Here is a 19,733-nt window from a genome sequence, read left to right on the forward strand (position 1 = left end):
GCGACGGGGGCGCGGCCGCGGGGCGGGAGGGGCCTCATGGCCGGGCCGGGCCGCCCGCCTTCCCCCGTTCCATCCGCCGCCTTTTCCCGCCTCCCCGCACCGGGTTCTGCGCTCTGACCCCACCCGTTGGGCGCGGGTCCGAGCCGGGCTCGGCGCGACCCACCGCTGGGAGGATGGGGCAGCCGAGGAGGCAGGAGAACGGCAGCGGCCTGACGGCGCAATGACCGGCGAGAAGAAGAAGAAGAAGCGGCTCAACCGCAGCGTCCTGCTGGCCAAGAAGATCGTCATACGGGACGGGGCCGGCGTGAGTGGCTTTGGGGGGGTCGGGGCGGCGGGGAGGCTCGGTCCTGCTGGATGTCAAGCGTCTCCAGGCGCTGTACCGGCAGCTGCTGCTCCCACAGACCGGGTCTCGGATGGAGCAGCTCTGCCTTTCTGAGCCTCCGATGGACGCGGCTGCTCCTCTAATCACAGAATCACAGAACAGCAAGGGTTGGAATGAACCTCAAAGATCACGAATCTCCAACCCCCTGCCACATGCAGGGCTGCCAACCTCCACATTTAACACCAGCCCAGGCTGCCCAGGGCCCCATCCAACCTGGCCTCAAACACCTCCAGGGATGGATGGGGCATCACAGCCTCTCTGGGCAGCTGTTCCAGCACCTCACCACTCTCATAGCACAGAACTTCCCCCTGACATCCAACCTCAATCTCCCCTCCCTCCACTTCAAACCATTTCCCCTTGTCCTGCTGTCATCTCCCCTTTCCAAGAGTTGATTCCCCTCCTGTTTGTAGGCTCCCTTTAGGTACTGCAGGCTGCACTGAGGTCACCCCGCAGCCTTCTTTTCTCCAGGCTGAACAAGTGCAGCTCCTTCAGCCTGTCTTCATAGGGGATGATCCTATGGGGGTTCTGTTTCCATGGGTGTGCGTGGAAATTTGGGGGTGTTTCCTGGTGTAGGGAGCCTGCTTTGGCAGGGAGCTTGGATTCGATGATCTCAGGAGGTCCCTTCCAACCCCTACGATTGTGTGATTCCATTTGTGGTGTCATCATTTGGCAAACTTGCCTTGGGGTCTGGGTGAAATGTTTGTTTGTTTGGAGGGTTGTGTGAGGAGCTCCAGGCGTCGCTGCTCTGTACCTGGAATGGAAGTTCCAGCAGAGTGCCTGGTAAATGGCAGCTCAGAGAGAGGCACACCTGTCTCATAAGGGTGGCAGTGAGCCTTTCCTGTGCTCCTGGTCATCAGACTCCTGGTGATCTCTTTGTATTTTATATCTGCGCATCCTAGAGGGGTGCACACCCTTGTGGGGTGACTCCAATGATGGGGTTTTCTCTATTGCTTAAGGAATGGAACAGGTTGCCCAAGGAGGCTGTGGATGCCCCATCCCTGGAAGCATTCAAGGCCAGGCTGGATGTGGCTCTGGGCAGCCTGGGCTGCTGATTGGTGACCTGCACACAGCAGGGGGTTGGAACTGGATGATCGTTGTGGTCCTTTTCAACCCGGGCCATTCTGTGATTCTATGAGTGTAATTAATGCAACGAGGTGATTGATAGGTGGAAGCTGTGAACAGGTTCCACGTGGATTTCTGCATCTGCTGTGTGAAGAGATGGGCTGTTAGTTTTGTTTCAGTTGCGATAGAAATGGTTGAGAGAACTCAAAGAGGGGAGATGAAAGCAAGAGGGGGCTGCTGCCTTCTGCAGAGAGATTGTTAGGTGAGTGGAACGAGGTGGGTTTGTGCCACCCTGGGCCTTCTTCCTCTGCTACAAACAGCCATCTCACTTGTGTGCAGTAAAACTGACTGCTTTGAGTTTCCCTGGGGCAGGGTTTGGTGCCTCTTGGCTCTGCTGGTGGCTTGATTTCTTCTTTTAAGGAGACTTTCTGTCGAGTTGAAATCATTCTGTTGCTAATGGGTGAAATGAGTTCTTGTGGAAGGGAATATGTTGTGCTACTGAATGTTTGGCCTTTGCTGTTCTCTGGTGTCATTCAGCTGAGGTTTTCCCCTCGTTCCTCGTGATTGGTGTTACTTGTGAGCTCATGACTTTGTAAATGTGTCCTGTGTGACAGGAGATGACCTTCTGGGCAGGCAGCTGAACAAATGCTGCCTTAGAAGTGCTGGGAGAGATCTTAAAAGTAAGATAAGCAAACTCTTCAAGGCTTCTTTTTAAGCTGATGTGAAGGATTGGCCTTTTCCATCACGCTGAACAGAGCCAGCATTGAGGGCTAAACTCGCCTTTCCAAAAGTCTGGAGCCTTTTCTGAGCTGTTGCATCTACTGCTGTCCAAATAGACAGTGGGGATCCATGCCAAAGCTCTTTAAGGTGAGGGTTGGAAGGGTGATGTGTTCAGTTGTCTTTAGGGAAGGCTTAACGGTATCAAAGATGCTCTTTGAAAGGGAAGAAAAGAAAGAAACCAATGGGCTTTGTAGGACAGGTAAGGATTGGTAGACCCAGAGGGAGTCACCCTGGGTGGGGGGACAGCTTTGGTGAGAGCTGACATTTCAGCTCCCAATCGAATGTATTTATCCCAGACCAGGATGTGCATATCTTTAATTAGGAGCTTTGTTTTGCAGCGACAGGGGATTGGAGAGCCCAGCGTGTACCACGCAGTGGTGGTGATTTTCCTGGAGTTCTTTGCCTGGGGTTTACTAACCACTCCAATGCTGACGGTGAGTGATCGTCCTCTTGTAGCCGAGGGTTTGCCTTGAGATGCTGATTGCTTTCCCATTTTCCCCGTGCTGTGTTCTCAGAGCCATCTGTAGCCACCAGTTGCCTGCAGGAATGGAAACCCTGTGCAAGTTGCTAGCATGCTTTATTTTTATTTCTCCTCCTGTAGGTGTTACACCAGACTTTTCCTCAGCATACGTTCTTGATGAATGGTCTGATTCACGGAGTCAAGGTAAGGGCTGTTCCTTCTGCTCTCATGGCTGCATGGAATGAAATCTAATCTGTACCTCGCTTGCATTTGAGTCTGAGTTCAAAGCAAGAAGTGGCAAACCATGACATTTACTGATCAGCCAGTGTTTGATGTTCATATTTAACGTTGGGTTGCTCACTAGCAAACCTAATGGAAAATGAAGGATTGATAGGACATAAAATTGGGTAGTTTGTGTAGTTGACCTTACTGAGAAGAATTAACAATGTGCTGCTTGTTAGCAGCTGTTTGGAGCTGTAACAAATGTGTTTCAGCTGAAAGCATTCTGAATCTTTATGATGTCAGCCACGGAACCAAATTGAGGAGAAAAGAAATCGATGACATCTGAACTTATCAGTAAGGAAAAACTGGAATTGGTCTGGCCTTAGTGGGTTCTCATCAGAGAAAGTAAAGAGTGTGCTGCAGTGTGGTGAATGGATTCTGTGACTAGGCCAGATCCCCTGAGCAGAATGTGAGGCAAAACCACTGAAAAAGCAATAGCCAGGTGTTCTGACTCAGAAGTGAGACAAGATGTGTTGCTAGGCCACAGTTCTGGCAGAAAAGATCTCAAGAAATAGCATCAGAGGGGTTCCCTTTGCTGTGTATTGGAGCTCCCTGGTATGCTTAAGGACTGTTCCCTGCTTATCTCTGCTTTGAAAGGCACTGAACCGTTTTATTTGTGCTTCATGGTTTTGGTTTCTCATCAGGTCTGACTCGTCTCCATCTAAAAGAGGAAGCTTTCCCTAGATCTGTAGCAGATGTTAATGTGACAGAGCTGTGCCAGCTTCTTTTTAGGTAGTGGCAGGGCAGCTCCCTGCTGCACAGGGGTGCCTGGGGAGACCACAGCTGCAGGCTGAGCAGCTGCAGAGAATGGGAAGCTGTTGGATTATTTAGCAGCATTTAGCTGCTCAAGGATTTTGTTCTCCTCACTGCAAATGTGAGCAACTGAATGAAATGTTAGGTTTTGGTAATATCACCTGCTTGTAGGAAACAGGCATGGGTTCTTTATCTTCAGATGTTGTCTCCAAAAGCTCTTGCTGTTGATAATTAGAAAGAAACCCCTCAGTCAAACTGTCATCTTTTCTGCCATTCCCAGGGTCTGCTTTCTTTTCTAAGTGCCCCGTTGATTGGTGCTCTCTCTGATGTCTGGGGCAGGAAATCCTTCCTCCTCCTCACTGTCTTCTTCACATGTGCACCAATTCCCCTTATGAAGATCAGTCCGTGGTGAGTTTGTTCTTGTTCAAACTGAGTGGTTCTGAGAAGAAGAGCGAGTGTGAAGCTCAGCAGTGAAGGATTTGCTGGTATTGCATTCAAAGATGAGGTGGAAGTGTCCAGCAAACAAGGAGCCTGGCCATGTGGCCTTTCCTCAGCCTAGAGACTGATTTACTTGTCCAGTTCCGCCAAAGGATTCAGTTTCAGGAAGAAAAGCTTTATTGCTTCACCTGGTAAAACATAAACCATAACAGAAGGGGAAAATAAATCATAAAACTTCATAGGCTGCAAGCCTGCAGCTCAGTGCTGCTGAGTGCTTTATGATGCAGTGAAATAAGATGGACTGGAGCAGGAATATGGCAGGGGGAGTAACTCAGCTTCTGCCATGTGGCTGGTCTCTAACTCTGCCTTTGGTAACATCTGTTTCAGGTGGTATTTTGCTGTCATTTCCATGTCTGGAGTCTTTGCTGTCACCTTTTCTGTGATTTTTGCCTACGTTGCTGATATCACACAGGAGCATGAACGCAGCACAGCATATGGCCTGGTAAGGAGCTTAGTAACAGGGTCATCTATTGAAGGAAATACTTGGGGTCTGGCTGTTAGGACAGGTGTAAAATTAGGGTGGGAGCCTTACAGACATCAAGCTTGAGGGCAGTATCTGTGACAAGATGATACAAGCTTTGGTAATGTTAGTCTGACGTTCTTGCTTTTCTTTGAGCACTGAGAGAGCAAGCTAATCTCTGTGTTTTCTGAGCTCCAGCTGTATTGTTGCTCGGCCTTTAAATCAGCCTGGTCTATCAGCTTCTTTGCACAGTTAAAGAGCTCAGACCATGATGCTGGTGTGCATACAAGTAGCCTGTGGTTGTGCCCTTCCTATGGAGTTACTGGAAGCATCATAACCAATATGAACTGCCAGGATAGCTTTAATTGCCTTTTGCTAGAACTTAGCCTGGATGGCACCAAGCAAACATGCCATATCCTTGTGTACAAGAATCCCTGTCCACGTGGATTGTCTCCTTCCAATATAATACCCTTCAGTTACCGTGGGAGAGAAAATAAGCTCTGGTCAGGAGAAGCTGTGTTATTCATCTCTTATGCTTCTAGGTGTCAGCCACGTTTGCTGCTAGTCTGGTCACAAGCCCAGCAATTGGTGCATACCTTTCCCAAGCCTATGGTGATACACTGGTAGTCGTGCTAGCTTCAGGTGTTGCTTTGCTGGATATTGGTTTCATCCTGCTGGCTGTGCCAGAATCTCTGCCAGAAGAGATGCGTCCTGTCTCCTGGGGGGCTCCGATCTCTTGGGAACAAGCAGATCCATTTGCTGTAAGTGATCTTGCTGCTGTTTTTCTGCACTCTGGTGATATCTATGGGTGCTGTAGTTCTGCTGTTTTCTCTCAAAAGGAAGATGCATTCCACAGAAGATCAAGACGAATGCTGGCAAAGATACAGTTTAACTGACAGCAGACTGCGTGTATATAAAAGTAACAGCTTCTTTCTTACCTGAGTAGCTGCATATGTGAAGTCTTAAAGCAAGAGCATCTCTGGAGGCAATGTGCCAGATGTATTAAATAGCAGAGAATCATAGAATAGCTTGGGTTGGAAGGGCTGCTCTCAGGGAGTTCTTCTCCCAGCTTACATACCTGGCATTACCCCGAGCCAAGTGCAAAACCTGACACTTTTCTTTGTTGCACCTCAATTATGTTCCACCTTTAGAGCTTATCAAGTTCCCTCTGGGTGCCATCACCATTGGTCAGTGCATCCAATACCTGAACCAGAAAGCTGTTGTGGATCCAGGAGTCTCTTGGATCTGGTATTCTATGAATCATCCCACCACAATAAGCAACAAGATCATAGCTTTCTAGGTGCACCCTGGTTTCTACCTGCTGCTGCTATATGAATTACTGTACTGAGCAGTAGGGTTGTGTCAGGAGAAGTCTTGTGTGTCCCTGGCTTTTTAAGGACTTGCTAATGGTAGTGAGCTTTGCAGAGTTTCACCTCCTCTGCTTGCTTGGAGAATTATGTTGGCAGCCTGAGGGAATAAAAGCTGGGATTAAAAGCAGTTGGCTGTGAATGTCAGGAACTGAAAAGCAAAAATTCCTCATTCTAAGGTGTAAATTGATGTAATTTTGTGTCTTGCCTGGTGTGCTCTGTGGCAGCGTTCACATCTTCATCTGGAATGCTGGGTATTTGCTGTTTATGAACAGAAGGCATTTACAGAGGGCTGTTCTGAGTAAACAAGTGTAGTCTTATCCAGGCATTCCCTTTTTGCATGTGAGATGGTAACTTAAACACTTGTGTTTACCTGCACCGTATGCAACAGGTTTTAACTTGTTGGGTTTTTTTCCCCTCCTCTTTTTTACAGTCTTTGAGGAAAGTGGGTCAGGATTCTACAGTGCTGCTCATCTGTATCACTGTCTTTCTCTCCTATCTTCCTGAAGCTGGCCAGTACTCCAGTTTCTTCCTGTACCTGCGACAGGTCAGTGAGCAAAGGAAGGCTCTGAATGCACAAACCCAGCCTAGAAATGTTCTCTAAGCTGCATGTCCATAGGAAACTAATGTTGGCCAGTGGCTTAATGAAGCTGAAACCATAAGAAACAGTGACATGTTCCAGCTTTCCTAGAAATAAAATAATAAAAAACCTGATATGGGAGCCTCTTGATCACTTTGTGTTTTATTGCACTCAGGTAGCGGAACGTGCAGTTGATTAACATTTAAGGAGCTGACAAGCAGTGTCAGTAAATGTCAGTGGCACTGATGGAGCGATGTTTGTTGTGTGGTGCACATCTCTTGCCTGAAGAATCCCTTCTTGGTGTTTTCACAGGTCATTGGTTTTTCCTCAGAGACTGTGGCAGCGTTTATTGGTGTTGTTGGAATTCTCTCTATACTGGCTCAGGTGAGAACTGATTTCTGCCTGTGATCTGAGAGTCAGGTTATGGGCATATGCTAAGCTTCTGATAATTTGGATTAATGACTTGTCAGAATCCCCGTGGCTACTCAGATACCATCAGTGCCACTTACAGCTACCTGTGATCTCCTGTCTGTTCATCTGGGTGTAGCTGTTGTCAGGGAACAACAAACTGTGGGGTGGTTGCTCTGTAAAACATCATAGATTATGCTCTGATTGCTATAAAAAAGGACACGCTGGTTTCTATGAGAATGTGATCAGAATGGAGGAGTGGCTGTGCATGGCAGAGCAATCTCATGGCAGCAAGAGTTCCTTCTGGTTCCTGTTCTCTTATTCTTCAGTGTGTTGTCATCTCTCTGCACTTACTCTGTTTTTCTTTTACTTCCAGACAGTAGTCTTGGGAATTCTCATGCGTTCAATAGGAAATAAAAACACCATCCTGCTGGGTCTGGGCTTCCAGATCCTGCAGCTTGCCTGGTATGGCTTCGGATCACAGCCTTGGTAAGAGTTTGCCCATCTTTGGCTTCTCCCTCCGTGGCTCTGTGACAGGTCTCTGTCCCCAGCAGAGGGAGATGCTGCTCCACGTGCAGTGCTGGTTTATAGCAGCTCCTTGGGAGCCTCCCTGCTGACTGCTTCCTCTTTCTCTCCAAGGATGATGTGGGCAGCAGGGGCTGTGGCTGCCATGTCTAGCATCACCTTCCCAGCCATCAGTGCCATGGTGTCTAGGAATGCAGACCCTGACCAGCAGGGTAAGTTCAGTTGCTTACTTGTTTCATGGGCAAGTTCATCCTAGCAGCACTCGGGTCACAAATATTCTCTGTCCCCAGGTGTAGTGCAGGGGATGATCACTGGAATTCGGGGTCTGTGTAATGGCCTGGGGCCAGCTCTCTATGGCTTTGTCTTCTATCTCTTCCACGTGGAATTGAACGAAATGGCCGAGGTGGAAACTTTGGGTAAGGCCTCCAAACCCAACATGGCCAACCCAACGGACGAGGTAATCTGCTCAGTTTTATCATTCAGTTGTTGGGGTGCTTCTTCTGACATTGCCTTCAGCATTAACCATTGCTTTGTTTTTTCCTACAGAGCAGCATTATCCCAGGGCCTCCTTTCCTGTTTGGAGCTTGCTCTGTCTTGCTGTCGCTCCTGGTGGCTTTGTTCATTCCAGAACACAACCTCACTCTGAGATCAGGCAGCCACAAAAAGCACAGTAACGGAGCCCAGACCCACACCCACAGCCCCCAGGCTGGAGCTTCGGATGGCAAGGAGCCCCTGCTTGAGGACAGCAGTGTATGAGGTTGGGAGAGAAGGACCTGGCTTGTGTCTCAACTCCAGATCAAAGATGGACTTAGTTGGGGTTTGGGGAGAGAGGGTGGGAGGCAAAGAAGGAGCGAGATGAAAGACTGTACCACGAGCAGCTCACGAGAAGGGAAGTGGTTTCCCTTCAAGCCAAATATACTCAGCTGGTGCAAAAATGGCATTGTATGGTCTGGTGCTGATGGAAAGGGGAGATACAGAACTGCTGTGCATGAAGGGATCTTTCTTTAAAGCAAACCTGCCCTTGTTGTGAACACTGAACTTCATGGTGTGACCTGCCAAATACTCAACTCGTCAGTGAAAAATTGAGGAGCTAGCATTGTCTGTGTTCTAATGTGAACTAACTCGTGTGCCAGCCAGAATAAAACAAGGCATCTGTTACATTCCCCCCCATCCCCTTACATAATTGGTCCTCGATGCTGATCCCGTTTGCAGCTGAGTTGGCTGACCTCAGCCTGGGGGAGGCAGAGAGGCTGCACTGTGCAGCCCATACTGTAATACCACAGCAGGTGAAAAGTGTGCGTGGGTGAAGAACAGGTAGCATAGTCACCATCTTGAGGATCAGGTGAATTTGTCCATTTTGGCCCGGGTGATGCTTGCTTAGGTGAGAAATGGATGCTGTCCTGAGCTCACAAGAGAGAATGGGCAGATGGAAGGCAATTATACGAATTACAGATGCTTAGGTGGTCAACGCTGGTGTTTTTCATGGAGGTTTCTGTTGCTTTTGTGTTGGCTTTTTTTGTTGTTGTTACACTGATGTGACACTTCTGTCTGTCACTACCTCCATAGGAAGTAGGTAGAAGGATTTTGGGGGGGGTGGAGGGGGGGGATTTTCTTCTGGAAGTGGAAAGGTTGGTTAGGAAACAGCTTCTTAAGAGGCAGGAGAAAGAAGTGAACTCTGCTAAGCACTTTGTTAAAGCGTGGCTTCCTGAGAGTGAGGTCAGAGAAATAGCTGTCGAGCACCTCTATGAAGCATGTTGATTTTTCCACAGACTCTTCCCAACTTGATATGAAAACCAGATAACGAGCGTGATTTGTTTCTTCTCAGCCCAAAGGAGCCTGGTGAGGGCTGCAATTGCTTTGAATCTGCAAGTCTGTATTCCACGCAGCATTTCTGAAGGCTGTTGTTTTGCTGAAGGATGAAACTGCAGCCTCTTCTGCGGGGTTCAGCTGTGCTTAGGAGAAGAAACAGAAACTCTGAGTGCTGTGAAAGAAGCTGAGGTAGATATGGGGAAGGCTTGGTTGTTTTTAGATACATAGAGATAGTGAAGTGGGCAGGAAACAATTGTATGAGTGAGAGAAGAAATAAAGGCACTGGGGAAGCAAAGACCAAACTGGGGGCACTTAAGGAACTTGTTGCTAAGGGGATTGTGGATACAGTGGCCAAAAAGCCAGTCCCATCTCAGCATGGGGTATGCATACAGCTTCTTGGGGATCACTTCTCTGTGGGTTCAAGAGAGTAATTTAAGGGAGAAAGACCAAAAGGGATCACTGTCACTTCATGTCTTGGTTCTTTGCAGATGGGTAACTGTGTTTGGTGCTGTTCCTGTGCAGCAATGACCAAAATGAATGAAGAGCATCCTGTTGGTTTATCAACTTTTCTGGACCAGTTAGTTAGTGGAGGTGGGCATTTAAGTGAAGTAATTCATCTTTTGTTTACCAAGAACTTTGGCTGGTACTTAGATCCTGTCATAAGAACTGTAAGAGCAGCTGATTGCCCATGCAGAGAGCAGCTGCCTCAGACACTGAGGGTTGGAGCTTATGCAGCTCTAACTGTGGGACTGGAGAAGGTATCAGCAACATGTGGAGGCTCCAGTTTTCTTTCTGCCCCATGTTTCCAGACCTTTTTGGGATGGGTTGCACTGTGGATGCACAGCACACACCTTTCCTGAAGTGAATCCCCTCACTTTAACTTCTAGGCAGCAATTCCAACTCTGTGTTGCTTACAGAAATAGCTTTTATTCGACTGGAGCTTCACCAGGTAGATCTGGTGCTTCATTTGTTTGCACTGTACGAAAATGAACTCAAGTAGTTCCGTCCCTCACATGCAAATGAATTGAAATTAAACACTGAATAGTTACCTCATTCACACTCAAAAGCTTCACAGGTTAAAACAGAACAGAACGTTACAAAACCAAGACGAGCCTAATTTATATTATATAAAATATACAGATAGATATATTTTTCAAAGTCCTTTCCTATATATGATAATTTATTCCACCGAGGTCTCTTCCCAACCTGCCAGGGTCTGCAATGCAGGCAGAGGTGGCACAGTGGGGATGGGTGTGAGATGCTCCCAATCCCACAGTGCTGAAGGTGCAGATGTTGCCTGGAGGGCAGCAGTCCTCCTTGCCTTCCCTGCAGGTGCTGCTTGTTGTTATGGGCACTGGAAGCAAACAGGGATTTGTTCTGGAGTTCCCTCAGTTGGGTGGGGGGCTCTTGGCCCTGCTGGAACCCCTCTCTCCCTGGTAGGCGTAGGGATGTGATCCACCATTCTGCCTTTATGTGAGAGACGCTGCCTCGAGCCCAGATTACTGGACCTGAATGAAGAATGTGCCTAATTCTGAAGGGCTGGTAATTCTGCAGCGTCGGTGGTGGAGGCTGGAAAACCTATAGAGAGCATTGAGTTAGCGTTGCCAAGTTTTGTTATTTTCTATGGAAATGCAACTTTTTTTTTTTTGTAAAAAGAGCCTTTTCTGTCAATCCCATTGATTTGCTGTGTGATGCCTGAGCCTGGCCAGTATCAGCATCGGCGTTGTGCACTGAGTTACACTTCGGGTTGGTGAACAGCAATGCCCCAAGCATACAGCAAAAGAATGAGCTCAGCTGCCTTTCCTCTGCAGCTCCAACGTGAACAGCAGCAGTTTGAGTGAGTTTATAAAGCTGCCCTTGTTGCATTAGAGAAACTGACTGCATTAAAGCCACCGCCTGCCCTTTTGCAAAGGAATCACTTTGAACTTTGTTTTTCTTCTTCCATTTGCACTTGAATTGCTGCAGTCATCTTTGGTCATCATTGAAGTGTGGGCACACAGCAAGCCCACGTTCGTTGGAGAACGGCTCTAAGTTTACTATGGTGTGCATTTCCGTATCTCTTTTTTTAAGTTAACATTGAAATGTATTTATTTCGGTTCCAGTTGTGTTTAGCACTGGCTAATCTCTCCTCTGATGGATTATTTATTAAACTGCTGCATTCCTGTTGCGTTGAAGCTCTCTCTTCTGATCTGTTACAAGATGGATTTGGGGCTTTTGGAGGCTGTGTGTGTTTCTGGATGGTCTCTGGTGACTGGTTGGGGCTGGAGTCCCCACGTGAGGTTCTGTACAGGGCACAAATCCATCTGGTTGTTGGTTTTCACCAATTTCTTCCAAACTTGTGTTCTAGAATGAAAAGTACATGAAACCAATTCACATTCAACCTGATTCTGGAACCATCTATCTGGATTTTCATGGGAGCATTAGAACAGCTTCACAGCTCTCACTGCTTTGGTGCCTGAAGGTAAAACACGCTGAGCTGAGCTTCTGCTGCTCGCCTTACTCATCCAACAAGAAAGAGACCTCCAGGCTGCATGTCCAAGGCAACACTGATGGTACCAGGTATGATTTGGGGGTTGTGCAAGCTGGGATGGCTGTCTGCAGTTCAGCTCCATGCACAGCAGCCATTCCCTGTGCACCAGCATCCCCATGGGGGCTGTAGCATGCAGCTGTCAGCATCCCAACCTGCTGCCCTTATTTCCAGGCAGGCTTCATTTAGATCTTATCTTCCGCATTTAAGTGGGGTTTTCAGGATCATACTAATGTGAACAATGTAATCACAAGCAGCATAAACAAGTCCAAATCAGATCCTTTGATGGATGGCCAATGCTCTGTAATGAGCTGGAAATACGAGCCCTCTATTATAAACGATGTTGCATTTTGTATTTATTTCCTCTGGACTTTTGAGCTTATTATGTTAGTTTTTTTTCTACTGTTGTCTGAAGGGAAAAAAAGACCCTCAGCTTGTCTCAGCATCAGTGTGCTGGAGGGAAAAGGAAATGGTGTACATCACCAGTCCAACCTTGAACTCCAGCACTGCATTTGTAGGTTTTGTTGCATGGTTTTTTCCATCTCTGAAAGAGTTTAAAGACCATTTAGACTCTCAGTCTGATGCTTAACGGTAAACTTCAGAAGGATTTGGGCTTTGCCAGCTGCCCCACGTGTGGTCTTTCATAGAATGGCTTGGGTTGGAAGGGACCTCGAGGTTGAAGTTCCAAACCCCTGCTGCTGCAGGCAGGGCTGCCGACTGGATCAAGTACTGGAATAGAAGCATCACCTGTGTGCTCTTGCAATGTTTAAGGATAAAATCAATTGAAGAGAAAAGACTGAACAAACTGTGGAGTGATGGGATGCTCGGGGATGAAAGTCTGGCCACAGGTAGGCAAGGGGAGACGGATGATGGATTTAGGGCACGGAGGTGCTTTGAGGTTTGAGCTGCGAGGATGGGAGCAAGGAGGAGACCCTGAGCTCACTGCTGGGAAGAGCTTGACCCATCCAGAGCCTTATCCCATGGAGGAGACCTGGGCATTTCCGCACCAGGGCTGGGTCAGGGCCCCATGGACAGACTGCAGTGGCTGCTGGAAACTCCGGGAAGCGGCTCCGTTAACACAGGATGGACGGAACAAAACCCTGCAGCCATTAATCAGCCTGATTTCAGCTGAATGTGCACATTCGGGTGGCAGTTGTTTACAGAGCTCTTCCCCTGCCCTGTCTGACAGTTAATTACCTGGTATTCCAAACGGAGCTGCTTTCTCAGGGATGTTCCCGTATGGGAAGCAGCTCCTGATGGGAGGAGGTGTGGGGGAATCACGCATCCCTTCCCTCAACCCTTTGGCTGCTTCCTCAAGCCAAGTACAGTGATGGTGGATGATGAGCCAGAATGAAGCCAGCTATCTCCTGAGAGCTGGCTTTGGGGATAAGGTTGTGATGCCAGACATGGAGAGTGGCTGTGCGGCCGTTGGGGCAGCATGATGTGGGGCAGACAGCCCTACCAAGGGGATACCTGCTTTTATCCCTGAAAATGCTCTCTGCAGCTGTTGGTTCCAGCACAGAAAGAGACAGTTTGCCTTGGAGAGAGGGAAGAGGGCTGCACAGTGTGCATTTGGTGGGGGAGTGATGGGGAAATGCCATGGGAAGTATCCCTGGGTGAGCTGGTAGGAGATAAAGAGGTAGAAGAGGCAGCCTGCCTTCCTATTGCTCTCAATCTCTTTGACAGAAGGATTCAAATCTCTGTCATTGAGGGATATTCTGCTTTCTGGAAGATGTGGGATCCAGGCAGCTTTGCTCACCCAGGCCAGGTGGAGTGGAGAGGGAGCTGGAATGGGACCAAGTCCTGACCTGAGTGGGGCTGTCAGAGGGTGAGAGGCAATGGGAGCCCTGCAGCCCTGTGGGGAGCCTTGGGGTCGGGGGATCCCATAGGCACAGAGCCGTGTAACTGGGCAAGCACTGAACACAAAGTCAAATGAGAAACCCTTTCTGGAAATACCCCCACTGAGGGGAAGGTGGTGGGGCCCCAGGATGCTTCTCACAGGGGCGGATCTTACAGGGTATTAAAAAGGGCTGAGAACGGGGCTGGCAACCAGAAGAGGAAAGCCCCAGTCAGCAGCACTCACTCCAAGCAAGAGGGAAGGAAGGAAAACCACACTTTGCTGCTGCTCTGCCCTGCGGCCAGCTCCGTGGGTGATGGAATTGGCTCCTCTCCTCTTCATCAGCTTGCTGTGGGGCTGTAGTGGTGAGTGCCTGATCCCTCACCCAGGCTGCACGCTGAGATCCCCGTGCTTTTGCTCTGTGTGCTGCTTTTGGTGCTCCTTCTCCTTGCTCCTCAGCTCTGTGCCCCTTATGGTGGAGCCCATGGCTGGCGTGTGAGTGATGCCATACATCCCTGTTCCAGTGCACTACCCTGCTGCCAGGTGGGCAGCAGCACTGGTGAACAGTGAAAACTGCAGGGAAAAAGATGTCTGTGGGGTCATTTCCAACAAAATAGCTGGAAAGTCTTGGTGGTAAGGCGTGCAATCAGGAGGTGATGCCTGCTATTTGGCAGACCCTGGCTGGATTTTGCCAGGGAAACATTGGCTCGAATGAATCTTCGCTATTAATCTGTGCCCCTCGTGGTGGTGGTGAGAAAAGAGCTGGGTGGTGCCTGAGTGTGACTAAACCAAAATCCTGTTTGCTTTGTTTCTTGGTGTGTCCCCCTCCTCTGACCCCCACAGTCCCTTCTCCTTCACACAGGGCGGCCGACCAACAAACTGGTGGTGGTGCCAAAGGAGCCAGTGGTGCAGTACGGGGACGCAGTGCAGCTGAACTGCTCCCTGGCCTGCCCAGGTGGCACAGTGCAGTGGAAAGGGCTGGACACCAACCTGGGCAGCATCGACACCCTCCTCACCCACAGCATCCTGAAGATCAGCAGCGTCAGAGTGGCCACGGAGGGCATCAAGATCTGCCAGGGCACCTGCGGTGAGAACAGCTACCAGAACACTGCCGTCCTGAAGGTCTACTGTAAGCATCCCCACCACTTCTCTTGGGGGCTCCCCCTGCAAAGTCCTGTCATTCCCTGGAGATTCACAGCTTCCCGTGGCTGTTTCTCTTGCAGCTCTCCCAGAGGTGCTGCAGATCAGTGTGGACCAAGCACTGATACCGGGGCAGCCATCCACCCTGCACTGCTCAGCTTTGCACGTGTATCCCATCATAGAGCTGCAGCTCGCCTGGTACCGGGAGGACAAATTGCTGATGGATGAATTTGAAGAAACAGAGACTGATGAGGGACTATTTGATGTTGTGACCACAGTGCGGGTGTCAGGGGAGGACGTGACAGAAGGGGTTGTGTTCAGGTGCGAGCTGACGTTGACAATTGGGTCAAAGACCTTCACCCGTGCAGCATCTGTTCCTGTGAGCAGTAGGGGTGAGTACCAGGGATGGAGCTGGGAAGACGGGGTCTTACAATGCTCCCACTGCTGGAGCCCTCCTCCGCTGTCTGGCGTTGCTTGAAGCAGGAAGGATAACAGCTTTCCCTTCTTGTGCTGTGCTGTGAACCTCCTGTCCCTGCTGCCATGCTGATTGGTGCTGATCCCTGCTCTGGGGCTGCTGTGCTTGTGTAGGATGGGCAGAGGTGGCTATCGCTCCCTGGGGACAATGTGCCACAGTGGCACCATCTGCCTCTGAGGCCGCTTATGATCCTCTGTTTTCACAGCTGTTACGGAGCAGCCAACAGCCATGGCCACATCCACAGAGAGCCCCCACACCACAATGACCACAACGGTGATCCACAGCATCACTGCAGCCACAACAGCGCCATCCCCAGAACCAAACGAGCCCAGCAAAGCCCTGAATGCTGTGTCACAGAGACCTGAGACCCCCACAGAGTGGGCTGCTGCATCCAAACCCACCCTACCCGAGCATCATCAGGGCCCTGCAGTGGGCACAGCATCGCTGTATCTGGACGGCACCTCAGCCCCCAGCACGGGCACTGTGAGCCCTGCAGCCACACAGGGAGCAGCTGTGGGTGGCAGCAGCCCAGGCTCCCTCGTAACAACACCTACCTGCAGCCTGCAGATCTGGTCGCTGCCTCCCAATGGGATACGAGGCAGAGCTCTGCGCATTGAGTGCCAGGCACAGTGTACCCAAAATGCCTCCGTCCGTTGGCTGCACACCCCTGTGGCTCTGTCCCAGTACCGGGAGGAGGCAGCAGGCAATGGTTCCACGCTATGGTTGGACCGGGCTGAGCCCCATCACCAAGGCCACTATCAGTGCATCCTGCTGGGCCGCCATGCACAAGCAGTCAGCATGCAGCTGGTGGTCTCTGATGGTGAGTAGGGGGTCTGCAGCCCCCATCTGTCCCCCCTGCATGCATCCCTTGCGGTCTGCTGCAGCCATGCTGGGTGTTACAGTCACTGCAGCTCTCTGGTGCATTAGGGGAGCTGATAAACAAGAGAGTGACTTTATACAGGGGGAGGTAGTGATAGGACAAGGGGGAATGGCTTTAAATCAGAAGAGAGGAATTTTAGGTGAGATATGCTTTACCAAGAGGTGGTGAGAACCTGGAGGTGCCCGAGGCCATGGATGGGACCCTGGGCAACATGAGCTGGTGGGGGGCACCCCAGCCTATGGCAGAGGGGCTGTGGGGCTGTGAGGGCTCTTCCAATCCTACCATTGATATGCTCAAAGCTGGGGAGCTGCAGGCGGGGGAGGTGGGCCTGCAAGCCCATGTCCTTCTCGTGTCTTTGCAGATACATCCAGCTCCATCCCTCTCATAGCCATGGGCACAGCGTTCTCACTCCTGGGACTGATAGTGACTGGTATCATATCTCGTCGCCTATGGAAACGATTTAAATCACACTACAATCTGTCCTAAGAGTGGAAGCTTCCTACAGCTGCTCCATTCCTCCCTGTCAGCTCCTGCCATCCCTCTTTCATGCTGGAAGCTGAGCACCTATGAGCCAGGCAGCCCAGCTTCAGTATAGGACCACGAGAGCCAGCAGGGTGCGGGCTGCTCCCTGCCAGACCCCAAAAGGAGCAGCTCCAGCCCAGGGGCTGCAAGCATGGAGCTGGCTGAGCTGCTGCTGCACTCCTTTACATCGGTGGGCACTGAGAGTTCTGTGTGTGTGAGCAGGGCTGGGAAAGAGGAGTCTGACCTCTGCTGCTGCCTGTCCAGTGAATGAGGCTGTGAGGGATGAGCGGGGCTGGGATGGATGGGGCTGTGCTGGCCTGGGCTTGCAGCTCACAGTGAATCCCAGAGCACGGCAGACACTCGGTGCAGCAGGAGCAGGAGATGGGGATGGATGCGTGGTGCTGGGTGGGTGTGCGTAACAGCAGCATGACTTTCAATAAAAGTGCTTTATTTGTGTTTGTGCTCTGACTCGGTCCCCACGTGGCTCTGGTCCCCTAGCAGTGCTGCGGGGCGCGTTGCTCGTTAAGGAGCCCCGCATTTGCTGCACCTCACTGAGCCGCGGCTCCTTGCCCATACTCAAGATGGCGGCCTGCGGCCTCGCTCAATGGCGGCTCTCGGCACCATGGCAACCGCTTTCCACCCGCTGATTGGACGAGCCGGGCAATAATGGGGGCAGACTCAACGGCCTCCTCGCCCACGGATTGGCTGCCAATATTCAAGATGGCGGCATAGGTGGTTCCCGCTTCAGCGGAATGGCGGCGCACCAAGATGGCTGGGTCCCGCCTTCGCCGCCTGCAGCTAAGATGGCGACGTACGAGAAGCGGCGGGCGGCAGCGGCCACCCCGACCGCGGCGGCGAGCAGCGGGCTGGGGGACGAGGAGGAATTCCTGCTGCAAGCTGACGTCACCGCCATGGTGCGGGAGGCGCTGCTGAAGGTGCTGGAGGCGCGGCCCGAAGAGCCTGTCTCCTTTTTGGCCGACTACTTCGAGCGGTTGGTGCTGGGCAGCTCCGGCGCAGCGGCCGAGGCGGCCGCAGAACTCTCGGGGCCGATGCAGCGCCTGTCCCGGGCGCTGTGGTACGTGCGCTTGGCTCACCACTCCCACAGGTGCGGACTAGAGGCGACGGGGAGCGGGCGGCGGACTACGGTTCCCGGTGTGCCCCGCGGCAGCGGCGCCTTACTCGTCTCCTGCCGGGCGCGCGGGGCACGCTGGGAGTTGTAGTCCCGAGAGAGGGGGGCCGTAAGGCGGCTGCGGTGTTGAGGTTGTGTTTTATCCCGTGTTGCGGCAGGACGGCGTTCAACAACAACATCAGCACGGCCTATGAGGTGCTGGGGGCCGGCGGGCGGCGGCGGAGGCTGGGCGTGGATGGGCGGCTGTACAGCGAGCTGCTGCGGCGCATCTGTCAGCACGGGGACGCACCCCAGGAGGTGGCTGCTGCGTTGCTGCAGAGGGTGCAGTGCCGGGACCACGAGGCTGTGCCCTTCGATGTCTTCCGTTACGGCGTCCTCACCTGCTTTGTGCTGCTGGAGTTTGTGACCAAGGCACGGATGCTGTATGATGTCCTGGATAACGGTGCCGGTGTGGCAGACAAAAGTGTCTGCCAAGCTGTCCTGTGTACGTTGGAGGAGGCACTGGGAGCCAGCAGCCTCTCTGTGCCTGTCCGTTATCTGGAGGCAGGCTCCAGGTTGGGGCCAGACTGCTTGGCCTTGGCCATGGACCGGGCACTGCAGGAGAGGAAGCTCAGCACCACTATGAGCAGAGAAGAATTCCTGATGAAAGCTACGGCCTTATTTGTTGCAAAAGTGAAACCTGTTGAGTAACGTTCAGGTGGGAACAACATTTGCTGGATTCCCTACATGGTTCAAACAGCACTTTGTATTGAGGAGAAGGCTCTACTCCCTGAAACTGGCTGGGCAGTGAGGCTTGGGTGTGCAACTCAGGTGAGCCCTGAGTCTGCTTGATGAGAGACTGCTGATTTCCATGTTCCATTTCTTGCTCTGAGCAGTACCAGTGCCCACTCATCTCTAGAGCTTGATGTTCCCATGTCCCGGTGTGCCTCTCCTGAATGTAGCTCCTCTGTTTCCAGCTGGCTTCAGTAAGCCTTTTTTTTAGGCATTAAGTGGGAACTGTAAACTGTAGGGCAGTCTTAGTAATTAAAAACAATGCAGAGCTAATTAACTACGGGTCTGGATCTCCTGTGGTGCCATCCTAGCGCTGATGCTGTGTTTGTGCAGCCTCAGTGGGGAGCTTTGCCTTTTACGTTTGGATTGATTTCATCCCTGCCTCTGAAGTATGAAATGATGCTTATCTACCTTGCAGCCTATTGTGACGACTCAGAGGCAAACACAGGGTTGATGTGAAGCATGAAATAAAGCATTACTTGACAGACAAAATGTTTTAAATGCAGAGAAGATAAGTGGCTGGGAGGAGCTGCTTGCTGGTGCTGGAAAGCTGTTGGCAAGCAGCTGCTCTCTTTCCTTGTTCTGTGTTTACCAAACCGCCTGCAATCCAGATGCTGGAGATGAAGGTTCATACTTGAATAGTAATTTTCCCAAGGAAAACTGCGGAGTGCTGCTGATGTGGGACTTATAGCACCAAAAGACAAAAACAAACTTCATTCCTTTAGAGGCCGCTTTGCTTGTGAGGTGTGTTGAGCTGTATGAGTATTTATTTGAATTTATCTCTTTTAATTATGCTGCGCAATGATTGATTTACAGTCAAACATTAAAGCTTTTTCTTATTTTTAGTTGCCAGTTTCTTTACTGCTTACCGTCAACGGCAGCAGCATCCAGAACTGAGCGTTTGTTCAAAGCGCACGTGGTGCGTTAACCCAGCGCTGCCCTCGCGTGGTACCTCAGCGCGGAGGCTGCCGGGAAATAGCCCCCAACCCCGCGCTCCCATAGGCGGACAGCGTTATGAGGGCGGAGCCCTCTCTATGCCCCGCCCCTTCTCCCGACAGAGCGTTTTGATAGGTTGACGTTTAAGGG

General features: G+C 51.0%; 3 protein-coding genes across 4 annotated transcripts; all 3 read left to right on the forward strand.

Annotated features, from left to right (window-relative positions):
• Nucleotides 1-11,540, forward strand: LOC128090374 (hippocampus abundant transcript 1 protein-like). 2 transcript variants are annotated; one of them, XM_052702662.1, is made up of 12 exons: nucleotides 1-304; nucleotides 2,563-2,658; nucleotides 2,826-2,888; nucleotides 4,000-4,127; nucleotides 4,545-4,659; nucleotides 5,220-5,438; nucleotides 6,478-6,591; nucleotides 6,937-7,008; nucleotides 7,409-7,521; nucleotides 7,672-7,769; nucleotides 7,848-8,014; nucleotides 8,109-8,315. In XM_052702662.1, exons 1-12 carry the CDS (start codon nucleotides 221-223, stop codon nucleotides 8,229-8,231), a joined length of 1,392 nt encoding a protein of 463 aa, XP_052558622.1. In that variant the 5' UTR covers nucleotides 1-220; the 3' UTR covers nucleotides 8,232-8,315. The 2 variants fall into 2 exon arrangements, with proteins under 2 accessions (XP_052558622.1, XP_052558621.1); XM_052702661.1 differs by having other exon boundaries at nucleotides 2-304; nucleotides 8,104-11,540.
• Nucleotides 11,541-11,661: 121 nt separating this feature from the next.
• On the forward strand, nucleotides 11,662-17,215 carry MADCAM1 (mucosal vascular addressin cell adhesion molecule 1). Its single transcript, XM_052702663.1, has 5 exons — nucleotides 11,662-14,095; nucleotides 14,593-14,859; nucleotides 14,954-15,262; nucleotides 15,551-16,165; nucleotides 16,587-17,215. Exons 1-5 carry the CDS (start codon nucleotides 14,047-14,049, stop codon nucleotides 16,709-16,711), a joined length of 1,365 nt encoding a protein of 454 aa, XP_052558623.1. The 5' UTR covers nucleotides 11,662-14,046; the 3' UTR covers nucleotides 16,712-17,215.
• Nucleotides 17,216-17,459: 244 nt separating this feature from the next.
• On the forward strand, nucleotides 17,460-19,492 carry TPGS1 (tubulin polyglutamylase complex subunit 1). The gene is made up of 2 exons (XM_052702677.1): nucleotides 17,460-17,852; nucleotides 18,035-19,492. The coding sequence occupies exons 1-2, from the start codon at nucleotides 17,500-17,502 to the stop codon at nucleotides 18,564-18,566; spliced, it is 885 nt and encodes a 294-aa protein (XP_052558637.1). The 5' UTR covers nucleotides 17,460-17,499; the 3' UTR covers nucleotides 18,567-19,492.
• Nucleotides 19,493-19,733: the final 241 nt, after the last annotated feature.

The sequence above is a fragment of the Tympanuchus pallidicinctus genome, unplaced genomic scaffold, assembly GCF_026119805.1.
Source record: "Tympanuchus pallidicinctus isolate F22 unplaced genomic scaffold, pur_lepc_1.0 scaffold46, whole genome shotgun sequence".
NCBI classification, from domain to species: Eukaryota; Metazoa; Chordata; class Aves; order Galliformes; family Phasianidae; genus Tympanuchus; species Tympanuchus pallidicinctus.